The sequence below is a fragment of the Protomyctophum parallelum genome (assembly GCF_964188405.1).
Source record: "Protomyctophum parallelum genome assembly, chromosome: 20".
Lineage (NCBI taxonomy): Eukaryota > Metazoa > Chordata > Actinopteri > Myctophiformes > Myctophidae > Protomyctophum > Protomyctophum parallelum.
The window spans coordinates 21,251,062-21,264,547 of record NC_139718.1 but is presented as its reverse complement, the minus strand read 5'-3'; the positions used below and the strand labels follow the sequence as shown (position 1 = coordinate 21,264,547).

At 41.0% G+C, this 13,486-nt stretch overlaps 1 protein-coding gene across 1 annotated transcript; it reads right to left on the bottom strand.

The window, feature by feature from the left end:
• Nucleotides 1-8,736: 8,736 nt before the first annotated feature.
• On the bottom strand, nt 8,737-13,250 carry LOC310878081 (kelch domain-containing protein 1). The gene is made up of 14 exons (XM_083792191.1): nt 13,142-13,250; nt 12,493-12,637; nt 12,312-12,382; nt 12,015-12,132; nt 11,717-11,829; nt 11,468-11,555; nt 11,220-11,303; nt 10,981-11,061; nt 10,793-10,851; nt 10,327-10,445; nt 10,168-10,240; nt 9,930-10,014; nt 9,476-9,528; nt 8,737-9,294 (listed from the first exon to the last, which is right to left on the bottom strand). The coding sequence occupies exons 2-14, from the start codon at nt 12,616-12,618 to the stop codon at nt 9,147-9,149; spliced, it is 1,218 nt and encodes a 405-aa protein (XP_083648317.1). The 5' UTR covers nt 12,619-12,637; nt 13,142-13,250; the 3' UTR covers nt 8,737-9,146.
• Nucleotides 13,251-13,486: the final 236 nt, after the last annotated feature.

The following is a 13,486-nucleotide window of genomic DNA, read 5'->3' as shown; positions in this document are numbered from 1 at the left end:
AAAAAAGAACAAAGGAGGGACATTTAAAACTGTGTCTAGTGGTGGCTGAACCAGGTTAGTGCTAGCCTGGGAGCAAATGGATTAAAAGTGAGTGAAAGTGATAGTGCAACCATACTTCCAGCACTGTATAGCAGTAGTGTGTAAAGTAGTAGGCCAAATTATTGTGAAAGAAACTAATAACTGATTGACCTAAAATAATCAAAGCATACTGTATGCATAAATTGGACTGAACTAAATTGAAATAAACTTGAAGGAAACTGAATATACTCAAATTGAGTTCAACCAAAACCTACAGTACATTACATTTGGATAATGAGTTTTCTGACATACAAGCTGAGTATAATACAAGAATTACCTGCTAGGTAATTAGGAAGTGAGCAGGTGGTGATATTGAGTGCTCTGAGAGACTGTAATCTGAGGCCTCATTCACATGTATCAAACACCAATCAAGCAAATGTTTGGTCGTTTTTTTAGGCCACCATAATGCTTTTCCTTTTTTTGTAATATTTTTTAACCCACAATTTTGTAACCCGTTTTTCACCCCTGTGTAAATTATCTAATGTGATCCTGGGCTCTACACAGTACACACCCTCCGCCAACCTAGTCCCCATATATGGGGGACATGGAGAGAGCAACGGACTTGAACTCATGCTTCCTTCATGCCTGAGTGTCCAAGTTGCTCCTTTACACCTGACAGGGGGGAGTTTCCCTGGTTGGACGTAGCGCGTGGAAGGAACACGTTATTCCAACCAGTTCCTTTCCCCTCCATCAGGCGCTCCGGCTGGCCAGGGGGAGGTAGTTAGAGACCAGGATTACTGCATGTTTTGTTGGGAGAGTACCTACCCTAGGGGGCACGGGGAGAACATGCAAACTCCAAAAAGAAAGGCCCTTTCGCCAACCCCGCCTCGGGTATGGGCACTGATGACGCGGAGGAGGAAACACGCACAATGCTTTTCCAATGGGAGTCACATGGTTTGACCAAACATTTGTGTTTGATTACTGATTGCTGCAGTGTTCTGCCCCTTCCCCCTCATCAAACAAAAATGTTTGGTCAATTGACTCCCATTGGAAAAGCATTGTGGTGGCCCAAAAAAACTAAAACATTACCAAACATTTGCTTGATTGGTGTTTGGCACGTGTGAATGAGGCCTCAGAAGCAGTAATTGCTTCCTGCTGATTATGTTGCCTTTTGACATAAACATGGGCAGGGATTAGTAACTACAGACCAAGTTTGGAATTACTAGTACAATATAATACAGGTCCATCTTTGTATGAAATATGAATCTGTCCATTTTCAAGTATTATATCGTTAATATGGCAGAATTTAGTTCTACTCACTCTGAATCTCATTGGTGAGCTATGGCTTATGGGACAGGCCGACTTCAAACTCGGCAGGTGCATCGAAGAGGACCTGAGTAGAAGGAGTGCGGTGTCTGGCTTCAAGTCGGTCGGATAGGGGCTTCTCCAGAACTACCATCAGGCATATATGATGATGATCCATATATGAGCATAAAAGGGACACGTCAGAGAGACAGACAGACGGGTACAACAGGTAGAGTACCTGTTGGCAACGGGTACAATGGGTATTGCATAACTGGATAGGACATGCAGATAATTGACAACTAGATAAAGTGCCCCTCTGGGCACAGGTCTCAACCAGGGCAGGTCAGGTTGTGGCCTCCTGGTGGTGCTATAACAGGCCAATGTGAATAGGGTGGGATAAATTCCTCAGCCTATTCTTTTTAAGTCTGTAAAAGATTTCACGTAAATTGCACGTTGCGTTCATGATTTGAGGCTTTTTGTTCAAAACGGGCCAATCCTGCCAACTTTGAAAGCCAATGTAATAGCCAACATGACTATAGAGATAGTGTGTAACGATTTGCAGGATCTTTGGGCAGAATCTGGAGGAATAATATAAAAATAAATGTTTTTCAAAAGTCTGCCTCCTGGTGGCGCTATAACAGGCCGTTCTGGAAAATGTGGGGCAGAGGTTTCATCGTTGGCATCCAGGGAGTGTGTGTGCAAAATTTGGCATCGACCGGGTTAACGGTGCCAGAGATTAGCTGTACACAGACGGACGGACGGACGGACGGACACACACACACACACACACACACACACACACACACACACACACACACATACTCTCAGTCTCTCCCCATGCCTTCGGCCTGGTGGAGACAATTCTGTTGAATGTGCACTGTGCAGTGCAATATCAGGTTAGGGCTGTTTGTACTTCCTATTACTTGATATCACACTGAAGAAGCTCAATAGAATACATTCTCTTTATTGACCCAGACAAACAAAATTGCACTGGCAGTTAACAATACAGTGTCTTATACAAACTCACCCCTTACTGTTCATGAAGTTTAGTTCCTTGAATTCTGGTTCCCTCTGCTGGTGGCAATCATCTTATCACCTTTTCTGTACTCATGTAAGACAAATAACTGGCAAGCCAGAGCAACAATAGCAAAAGTGAGGCCTCATTTCTTAGGAAAAAAGTTAGGAGTAAATTAAGGTCAAGATACCATTTACCGGTATATATCTACCGGGAATGTCACTTCTCAACCGTTTTGGACGTGGGAAGGCTCGCTGGAACCGGGGCACTTTATATTGTTTACATTCTGCATGCATAGCGCGTCAGGTGGCTTGACAGAAAAGGTAAAAAACACTGAAATACACTGCCTGGTACTGGCAGATTATCTCACCCATTTGCTTACTATGTGGGTCAAATAAAAAAAATGTGTTTGTTACTGCCTGGCTGTCACTCTGGGGGCGGGGTAGGCGGCCGAGAATAGGCCAATATAACGGCATAAAACCACCCCAAAATGTCCCAAAACGGACAAACTTTTGCAAAGATTTGCATGTGCATGTGCAGCCTTCCAGCTTCAGTGCCCAGGGGCCCTCAGAGGTGTTAATCCAGCCCTGTCTGGGACGTACATTCAATGTCGTCATTGCATCAAAAGCGTTAATTCACATGCAGTAATCTAACAGATGGATAGGGAAGGCTCAAAGATAAATGGGGCTGCCTGTGACTGTTTTACTGCAGTTGAACTCTTCTTGGCTGCATTGGATGTTACCCTGACAACCTTATGTCACTGTGTCACTGAGAGTTACAATATGCCTCTTTCAGCTTTGCTCATCTGTTCAACTGATTACGTGTACAAAGTGTTAGAGGCCCTTCTGTTTGATTGCAAAGAAATATGTCCAGCAAACTGTAACCCTATATATAACCTTCATTCTGTAAATTCTGTCTCTAAAAACGTCACTGAAGATGGGATGTTGACCTTAAACAAAATTCTATGTCCATTTTTTAAGTGTATTGTAGGCTTAAATCAATGTGAGAAAATTAACACCACAGTGTGTGTGTGTGTGTGTGTGTGTGTGTGTGTGTGTGTGTGTGTGTGTGTGTGTGTGTGTGTGTGTGTGTGTGTGTGTGTGTGCGTGTGTGCGTGTGTGCGTGTGTGTGTGTGTGTGTGTGTGTGTGTGTGTGTGTGTGTGTGTGTGTGTGTGTGTGTGCTGTCTTTAAATAGGATAAAAACAATTCTAAAGCTCCTTGCAGATGGAAAAACATGACAAATAAAGGAATCTTGAATATTGAGGAATAAGGTCAGCAAGGCAAATATAATGATCCAAAATAGTTTGTGTTTGTTCTTAACAGCCTGTCATATAGTGTTTGTTTACCTGGTAGGGAAAGAGGCCCAGACATTTTTTATTGGAATACCTATCAGTGGGCAGCTGGCTCGTTAAAATATTTGGTTTCTTGAGACACGTAACAAAAACACATTTCACTGAGATGCAATTCGTATTTGTTACCCTTCAAATGAGAATGACGAATCAATCAACTCCTGCTGTTCTCCTGTTTGGGAGACATAACTACACAAAATAATTCAGGCTATAGTGTTCACATTTTGGTCAAAACAAAATGACAAAACTATGCAAAGGAAATCTGTAAGACTTCTACAGAAAAATAACTTGCCAAGCCTATCGAGCCCTCCGTGCAAAGGGAGAAGGAATATTCCTGAAGTTGGGAGAACACATAGAAACCACAGTTATGCAGCCAAATGGGCTGTGGGCTCCTTCCCTCCTCCTAGCTGCAGAGACACCCCCTCATCTGGAAGCCGTTGAGTTGTTGTCCAGATGTGGCCGATTCCACCTCCTCTATGGCTTGTTAACTGAGAATAGCAGTGAACAGAGAGAAGGGGCCCTGTGCTCAAAAACACAAACATAGCTTCATGACAACATTCAACAACATAGAGAATGGCTGGATCTTGTAAAACAATTTTAAGAATAAAAGGGAATTCAAAAGTGTTGGACCCAGTGGTTCTCAAAGTGGGTGCTGTGACACAAGTCCAGGGGTGCCGCAAATTACTTATTTATCTTTGGAATGTATCACTTCAGTTTAACCACTAAGATGGACCATCAAACTTCCTCGCCAAAAATAGCCTATATATAAGCCCACAGAGTGTCACGTGATGCGCTGTGAGCTTGTAGATCGGCAATTTTTGGGTAATGTTCCCTCCCAGAATAGGGATGCTGAGGTTTTGTCAATTATGAAGTTAATTTCAATCGTAATGGAAACTAGGCTACTATTCTCTCAAGTTTTCCTTGTGATACATACTGAAAGATTTACATATTTACATACCGTAATATGATGTAAGGTTCTGTAAACTAAAGGCTAACAATGAAATTCAGGAGTGCCTTGGATGAAAAGGTTATTTACAGGGGCCTGAGATTAAAAAAAACATTTGAGAACCACTGATGTGGACTGTTGTTTTTACACGATCGTGAGGCATGTCAGTTGCCTAAACGCCAGGTGTCTTTGACTTGGTCTACGTCCAGGGAGAGCAGGTTGCACAGCTGTGGCACACACACACACACACACACACACACACACACAGAAAGAAAGAAGGGAGATAAAGAGACAGGCGGTGAGAGTGCGAGAGGGGAAAACTTAATGAAAGATGGCAAACAACTTCTTCAGTGGGGTTGACTTGAGGTTCTAGCTGGACGGCCCTGGCAGAGAGATGCCCCTGCTGGGTCTTTTGTGTATGCAAGTGGTCCAAACAAAAGCTTAGAGGGATCTCTGGGAAGCTCAAGCTGTTGGAATGGAATGCCCCTGTTCTTGTGTCAGTGTGGCTTTTTGAACACTGGGGCTGCGGAACTGGGGTGGTGTGTGTGTGTGTGTGTGTGTGTGTGTGTGTGTGGGGGGGGGGGGGGGGGGGGGCATGTCCCTTCGATCCTCTTCTCACACATGACAGACTCAGTAAACCCTATTAGCTGAACACAGACAGGCAATGGGCTGGGCATTGTTGCTGATGACATGTCACATGTGGTAGAGATTAATCAAACGAATTGTTTGCAGTGTCACTGTCACTGTTTAGCCATGGTCATTGGCCTAGAAGTTATGCCTTTCCCCCCTGATGGATTCACTATTAGATCACAGATTTATAGGTAGGATCTAGGACTAGTGAGTCCAAATAAATGTTTCCCTTGTGCAAGGCTCTTAGAAGTTGATGCTTGTTTCCCATCCAATAGAAATAATCGAAACGGTGTGGGAGTTTCTTTCGTCTATAAATTTGATGGAGAACTTAGAAGGCGGAGTTTTCTCCGCGGTGTCTGAGCCTGGAGTGTTATGTAACGGACACAGCTCGTCTCTTCTCTAGCTCTTTGGCCAACTGTTGCAGCTCCCATGGACCGTTGCTGATGCACTGCGCTTCTTCATAAGATGGGAAATTGAGAGTCCGTCTCTTCTCAAAACTTATTTTTAGTGATTTTTTTTCGAGACTTAGCATATATGCCCCTACTAATAAAAAGTATCGTCCAATGATGAGAGGCTATCCTATCCCAGAGGAATTACATGACAGGAGGACGTGGATATCCTAGTAGCGGCGGCGGGCTGCTAACAAATTTGTTTTGCTCTGGGAATTCAGTTTATTGAACCTTTTCGACAGCTGGCCTCAAGTTAAGTCAGAGTGAATGCCAGTCCCCCACTGTGTGGAAAGCAGTCAATTCAGTTAATTTTCAACCTTGGCAGCACTTGACTGTGGTGGGGTGAGGGAATCTGGAAATGGGAGCGTGCCCTTGCATCTCCCATGAAGTTGTGTAGTCAGTAGTGTAGCCTACTGTAGGCTGCAGGCTCAGTTATGTAGGCTAATATAGGTGTTGGGCAGCCTATAGTATATAACTCATACGTCATGGGGAGCGGGACGAGCAGAGGGAAGAAAGTCGCACCTGCATGTGTCAGTGAGATAGATGTACCCAAAAGAGATGACACTTATTCTCAGAAATTGGTGAGCCATTCTTTCAGGTCATTGAAAATACCCAACTTTGCAAAAGTTACCAACGCGCGCACCCGCGCGCAGATGGACTGCCACAGTGAAGGACACGACTCTGAATGCTCTGCGGAGGACGATGACATTATTGTGGAATCGGACCGGGTTCTGGCAAAATACGAGGACCACGAGGATTTTTCTAAAAGGAAAAATAGCCCCAAGAAATCTTATACGCCTATTCGATCCAAAACATACGGTTTGTGTAATTTTAGACGGGTCCACGTCGACAGCGACTTTAATTCAACTCCCCAATTTTTGCCAACAACAGAATTATGTGAAGAGCCACGTGGCCCAGATATTGACGTAAACAAGAAGAGCAATGGTCTGTTCAGCAACTTCAAAAAACACACACCTCCCTTCCAGAATGTAAGATTATATTTGCCTATTTGCCTTTTTTTTATTTTATATCTTTGACTTTCTTTGACACAAATTTTGTAAAAAATAAATAAATAATTGTTCAATAGAGGACGATCATATAATTATTGTGTTAACTGTTCAACAGGGTTCGCTAACAAAGGGTCCTTGTTGTGTGGAATCTCTTCCCAGATCAGAAAAACACTCGTAAGTACACCGCTCAATTATTGATTTCCGAGCTCAGTGATGCGCACACGCGAGTTCTAGTAGAAAGCCGCCCAGGGGCGGATCACATTTACCTTGAAAATATAGCATAGGCTACCATTGTTTACAAGATATAACAGGCAGACAAAAAGCCATCAAAACAATACTTCCACATGTGCCTTTTAGCCTAACCAGATCAATTCGGTCAAATTATTATTGTGCTTTTAAGTTTGCACGCACGCACACACGAAACACAAATATTTTTGTTTTAATTATATTACCTCTTTATGCTCTCCAGATCTCTTCACAACTCCCCCGCCATGCCTGTACTGTTCGATGGATCAGAAGAGGAGCTGATGGATACAATTGAGAGAGAGTGTAGTTGACCCCCAACTGAGATAACAACAGTGTTGTTACAACACTATAGTGCAGGGGTGGGAGACTTTTAAGGAAAAGGCAAAGTAATGACTTCATTGCTAATGAAGTCACAATACATTCTGACAATCGATGGAGTTTAATTTTAAATTGTCCAGGCCTATTTCATCTATAGAGGCCCTTTATAATCTATCAGGAACAGAGTGATGCCCCATTTTTTAATATATGTTTATATTAAACTCACCCCCCCCCCCCCACACACACAGTTATCGTCATCATTAAAACAATAGAATAAAAGAAAATTGAGTAGGCTACAGATACACAAAACAACAAAAAGTACAAACAATCATGCATATTTGACCAAGTGTAAACAATAGGACACAAACAATTGTGAAGCCCTTTTAATGTCAGAACCAAATACATTTTATTTTTTGTTGTTCCTAAATGTATAACAATGAAGAAATGTAATTGCACCAAGAAGACTCTTCCCTTTATGTCAACTTGTTTTTGTTTTTTTTGCACCTGCAATGGTAAGGTACCAACATGTCACTGTCACCCCTGAAACTTGGTAAATGGTGCATTTATATAGCGCCTTTATCCAAGGCGCTTTACAAACGGTAGATTGTGAATTACATTCACCCATTCACACGCACATTCATACATCGGAAACCATGCAAGGCACCAACCAGCACATCAGTAGTAATTTGGGGTTCAGAGTTGGGGTTGCTCGAGGACACTTCAACAATGACTCTGGGGAACCCGGTTTCGAACTGGCAAGCTTGCGGTTACCATACACAGCCACTCTACCCCTGAGCCACCGCCGCCCCAAGAGGAACTTGCTGTTCCTCACAAAGGGTGTGCAGTGCAGTAACTTATAAAGTAACCAATTAGCTGCTTTACTTTCCCTTCTCTGTTAATGGGTAATGCAGTAATGGACATTGTTTGGGCTAAGATTTTTTTCTCTTGTAGCTCCACCCACATGTTTTATTTTTCACACATACTGAGAGACTAGCCAGTGATGAATAATGCTTAGTTTTTACACCAAATATGAATTAGTATCTGATATTATTGGTATACCATTCCAAGACTATTTCCCACCATCATTTCTGTGCATTTGTGCCTTTTCCATTTTATAATATACAGCCACTTTGAAAAGGTATGTGAGCTGGGACTGTGTACTTAAGGTTCATTTCCTGAGCACAGTTCCTGTTCTCCAATCTCCACCCTTCCCTTCCTTTAGAAGGAATGCATGGCAATGGGGATATTCGAAGGGGATTATCGAGGCCCCTTGGTTGGCAGCTGCCTTTCTGCTGATGAAGAAAAGTTTCAGGCAGCTACATATACATACAATGCAAAGGCCTATACTCCCACCTAGTGGTCTTGAAGTAAGACCAGCAGTATGCAAAACATACAGTATGGTCTTACAGTATGGGTGTTTCAATGATCAGTGTAATTATGTTGTATAAACGGTTCTTGAAGGCATGCATGATAAAGAGGTGGAAGTGTGTGTGTGCACTTACGTGTGCCAATATAGCATGTGTGTCATTTAGTATTTATAACTGGTCAGTAATTTGACAAAAGACAAGACAAAAAAAAGACAAGACACAACCTTTCTGCTGTGCCATTTATTTAACACAGTCACAGTACACTTCCCCCCCCCCCAGCATTAAATATAGTATTTTGTATAAAATATGTGTAAAACGATAAAGTACAGGCCTATCCAAATGTATAACATTTTTCACAATATGTTTCAAAACTAAAATGCTTCCACTAAACCTGGTTGGGAAGATCAAGGTTGATGGGAGGACAAGTGCCTTGATAATGATAATAATAATCTATAAATAAAAACCTGCATTTAACGCATTGAAAGGAAGTGTATCAGACTGAATGCTGTTTCTTCTTTAAAGGTCTATAGTAAGACATTCTCTGCTGCACTGCTTGCAGCAGCACAGGTGGCAGGAGCGGGAGATGTTTGTGAAGTGTCTTGTTGATGTTCGCATTCTTTGCAATGTAATCCTCACAAAGCCTGTAAGACAAAAGGTTATAAAGAAATATTACACCATATTTACAGTAGAAGTTGTCATTGACACAATGGTAGCTGAATGAATACTTTTTTTTAATGACATCTTTGTAAAACAGCTGCTATATAATTTGTTCTGTATTTATATCCGTTGTGAATCATACAATGCTGACATTTTCTTTTTTACCTGAACAGGGGATAAGGTTGTGTCTGGAAAACAAGTGCATCATTGCAGTGACCCTGAAGAGAAATATAGATGAAACCTTCCTTATTCTACATATGGTGATTTTCTTTTTTACATTTTTATACAGGCAATGATTTTATCAAATTTGCAACTTCATTTGATGGAAAGAACTATGGCACTAAATTAAGTAAACATTTGTGATTGTGATTGTAATTTAGGCTTGACTTAAAGTTCATTGTTTCCTTCAAGCGGTTAGCATTTCACTTAATCTTGCATATTTAAACGTAATTTAATTAGGACTATGTTGGTATTAGTGTAATTTAATGGAGAGACGTGATTTAATTTTCCATGTTTTCAGATTTGCAACTGTTCAAAAGTCTGAGATTAAAACAATTCAGTCTGTTGTGTATCCATTTGTTTATATACAGTCAATGGTATTCACCCTCAGAATACCTACAGTGTCAACAAGCAGGATGTAGTCACAACTTCCTCCGAAGACAATCACATCAGAGTCTTTGCCTGGACATGCCGTGTGCCACAACCTTACGTAGGAAAATAGAATTAGACAGTAAACATTCTCACAATAAATTTGTTCACAGCAGATCACCTTAAACTTGGTCAATAATGCTAAGTGAACAATATTTCCAGATGAATATAGTTACATTTATGACAGCATTTTAGGTGATAAATATTACCTTGGTTTGTTCTGATACGGATGCTCAATCTCTCTCCATTTCTTTGTTTCAACATCAAGCAACCAGGCATCACCTGGAAGGGAAATATTGTTTTTTTATTGAATAAAATAAAATGATATACCATCAAGGACATTGAAATACAAATAATTAATGTCTTACTCATTGGTTTGCAATCAACACTCAGTCCACCAAACAGGAACAAGACATTATCTGAAACTGCTGTGAGGGTATGCCATGATCTGCCCAACGGAATGATGGGAAGGGTGGAGATTGGAACTCTGAGGAAACATACAAGATTTAATGTTAATGTTCATTCATTTTACACAAACATTTTTGTGCACTTTAAGGACCACAATGTGCTCTTGAGTATGTTGTTTGTGCTTTATCCTTTGACATACTGTATGTAAAATATATATGTCCATGTATATGCATTTTTTTGTCAATCAATCAATCAATGAATCAACCAACCAACCAACCGCTCAGTCAGTCAGTCAATCTCTTTCAGCCCAATGTTGTTCTCTCCCCATTTTATACTGTATCTGTCAGATAATACTAATGTGCGGACTGCCCACTCTAAAGAGTATGTAATTTGATTATGTCTAAGTTTATTGCACTACTAACTCACATTTCTGACCATGTCCATGATTCAAGATCTAGACAGTGAACATCATTTGTCCTGGTTTCCTACATTTAAAAAAAGAATAGTGTTACAGTATGTACTACTAGTGAGTCACTCAATTTTATGATCAAAATCTTCCACTTTCCATAGAATACTGACATGCAGTAGACTTGAGATGGATGTAGAATTCTCACCATAACTCGGCCTCCACACACATATCCTCTGTGACACAGTGTTGCACTGGCATGGGCTGCCCTAGGGGCAGGGGCACGACCCTGTGCACAAACATTATCCCTTCAACACCAGAGACACAACAGCACCACGTTCTGTAACTGCTGTTTATAATCATCAACCTTTACTGCAATTGGTCTAGGCTTACAAACACAAGGACAGCTATCATTCAGACAATTTCTGTGTAGAATAACAGACTTACACAGGTTTGTGGCTCACTCCAACTGGCTTGTGATGGGTCAAACATATGGACCTCATTGTTCCATCCAAAGAAGACATCTTCAACCTGAAAATCATGTAAAGGTAGTTTCATGCACATTCAATGAGAATAACATCATACCCAGCACTCATAAACCAGAGTGGCCTTTTCCACACATTGCGTCTGTGGTCTAAAGACAGAACTACATGCATTAAGAAAGAAATTAAAGACTAAAATTATAACAATAATACCCAAGAAGCCTCATCCACAATGAAACTCCTGTTGCTGCTGTCAATGTCCCTTAGTAGTTTGCGGCCGTACCCTCCAAAGTACATGATCCTGCAGAGTGATTAAGGACAATTTTAACAATTAACCGTGGTGGCTGTAGAAGTTAATAGTTCCAGTTAATGGAATCATTGGTATTTGCAAAAAATGAGCGTTCTGTTTCACAATATAGTCTACCTTTGGTAAGAGAAGACTAGTAAATTCCACGTTCGTACCTTCCATTATAAACCCAGCAGGACAGTTTGTCTCGAGGAGAAGGGGGAGAACCGATGTCGGGTGTGACTTTCTTCCAAGCATATTTACCATCCAGGATGTTGACACAATAGATCTAGTTACAATCAAACACTGGTCATCAGAGAACTAACTTGATTTATACAGTATTTGATGTATTCCTCAACTTCCACATTACATTACATTTCATACACTGATACTACAGTAGTAATTACCTATTAATAATTAAATCCATTCCACATACAATCAATCACCTTTAATTTCCTAAAAACTCATGCTAACCTGATTGGTCTGTCCATTGTCATCACAACCTCCAAATATGTACATATGTCCATTCAAGTAGCAGCCACAAGTCCCAGACATTGAAGGTGGCACTTCCCCTGTCATGCTGAACATTTCCCTTCACAGACCAAAGGTGGAGGAAAGGTGTTGTCCTTCATCAGAACATACTGTATGTTACTTTATTACTTTTTTTTATTGTAGTAGCCTACTGTGTGTACTAATACTGTATATAATTTATAATATAATTTTTTTGACACAAACAAGATAATTCGATATTACATTAATTCACACTCTTACCATATACCTCGGTGTAAGTCATATACCCATATTTCATCACTGGGTAGAAAAACTTCATCGTCTCCAATTGACTGTCGATTGATTGCACATTGACATTGACATTGACATTGACATTGACATGTTTATCATTTGATGTAATACAGGGCAGGCTAGCTGATGATGGTGGATTTCATTTTCTTACCACGTATCCCCCCCACACATATAACCGATTGCCTTCTACCACCGCCGTGTGGCCGCTTCGCTCCTGGGCGACCAGCTCCGCGCAGTGCCTCCGTTGTGCGGATTCCGAATCCACATCCAGATCCATGGATGTACTTGTAATAGTGCTACAAAACAAATCAGTAAAACTAAACTAAACTATGGACTAGAGTAGCCTAGTGGTCGTGGAATACATTATAATGAATCTAGGGACATATGTCCAGTGAGACATATGGTAACAACAGAGAACAGACAGTAGCCCAAAATTTGAACTCTCGTAAAAAAAGGTGTTTTTAGGTTTTAATCCACTCGGTCTCGGATTATGTCATCCACTTTCCCGGAGAATAATCGGACAGGTGGGGCAACCAGGAAAGCACCCAACTATAAATCTTTGAACGCGCGTAGATTGAACATGTCAAAATCTACGAGAGTTCAAATATTTTGGGCTAGGTCAACTGGATTGGTTATGGAATGTTTAGCAGCTCACAAAAACAAGTGTTTCTCGTTCGTTTTTGACACAGTCCATTTGAAGCACTTTGATTGACCATAGTGGGGTTAATACAAAACTGTAGTATAAATCTATAGCTTTAATATGGCGTTATATTAGATAATGAAATGCAAAACATACTCACATTCTAAATCAGGCCCTGAGCTGCTCATCTACTCTATTTTTCACATGCGACGCGGACGTTTACGAAAACAACATAATAACAACATGCCCATGAGGCACAGGCAGATGACATGTTTTGACAGCTCTCCTCAGTGTTACACCAAAGTTGGTAACTTATCGAATGTTGTCATAGCTCATTGCAAACCAACGTGAGAGTATCTTGAAACGATTTTCGTGCACGTTGGAGGGTTATCTATTGTGTAAGTTACACTCGTCTGATGGAAAATGGTGAACAGTAGTCTCAAATGTAGTCTTTTGCAACGCCGACACAGAATTCGATAGGTTACGGATGTCGGCTGTACTGTAA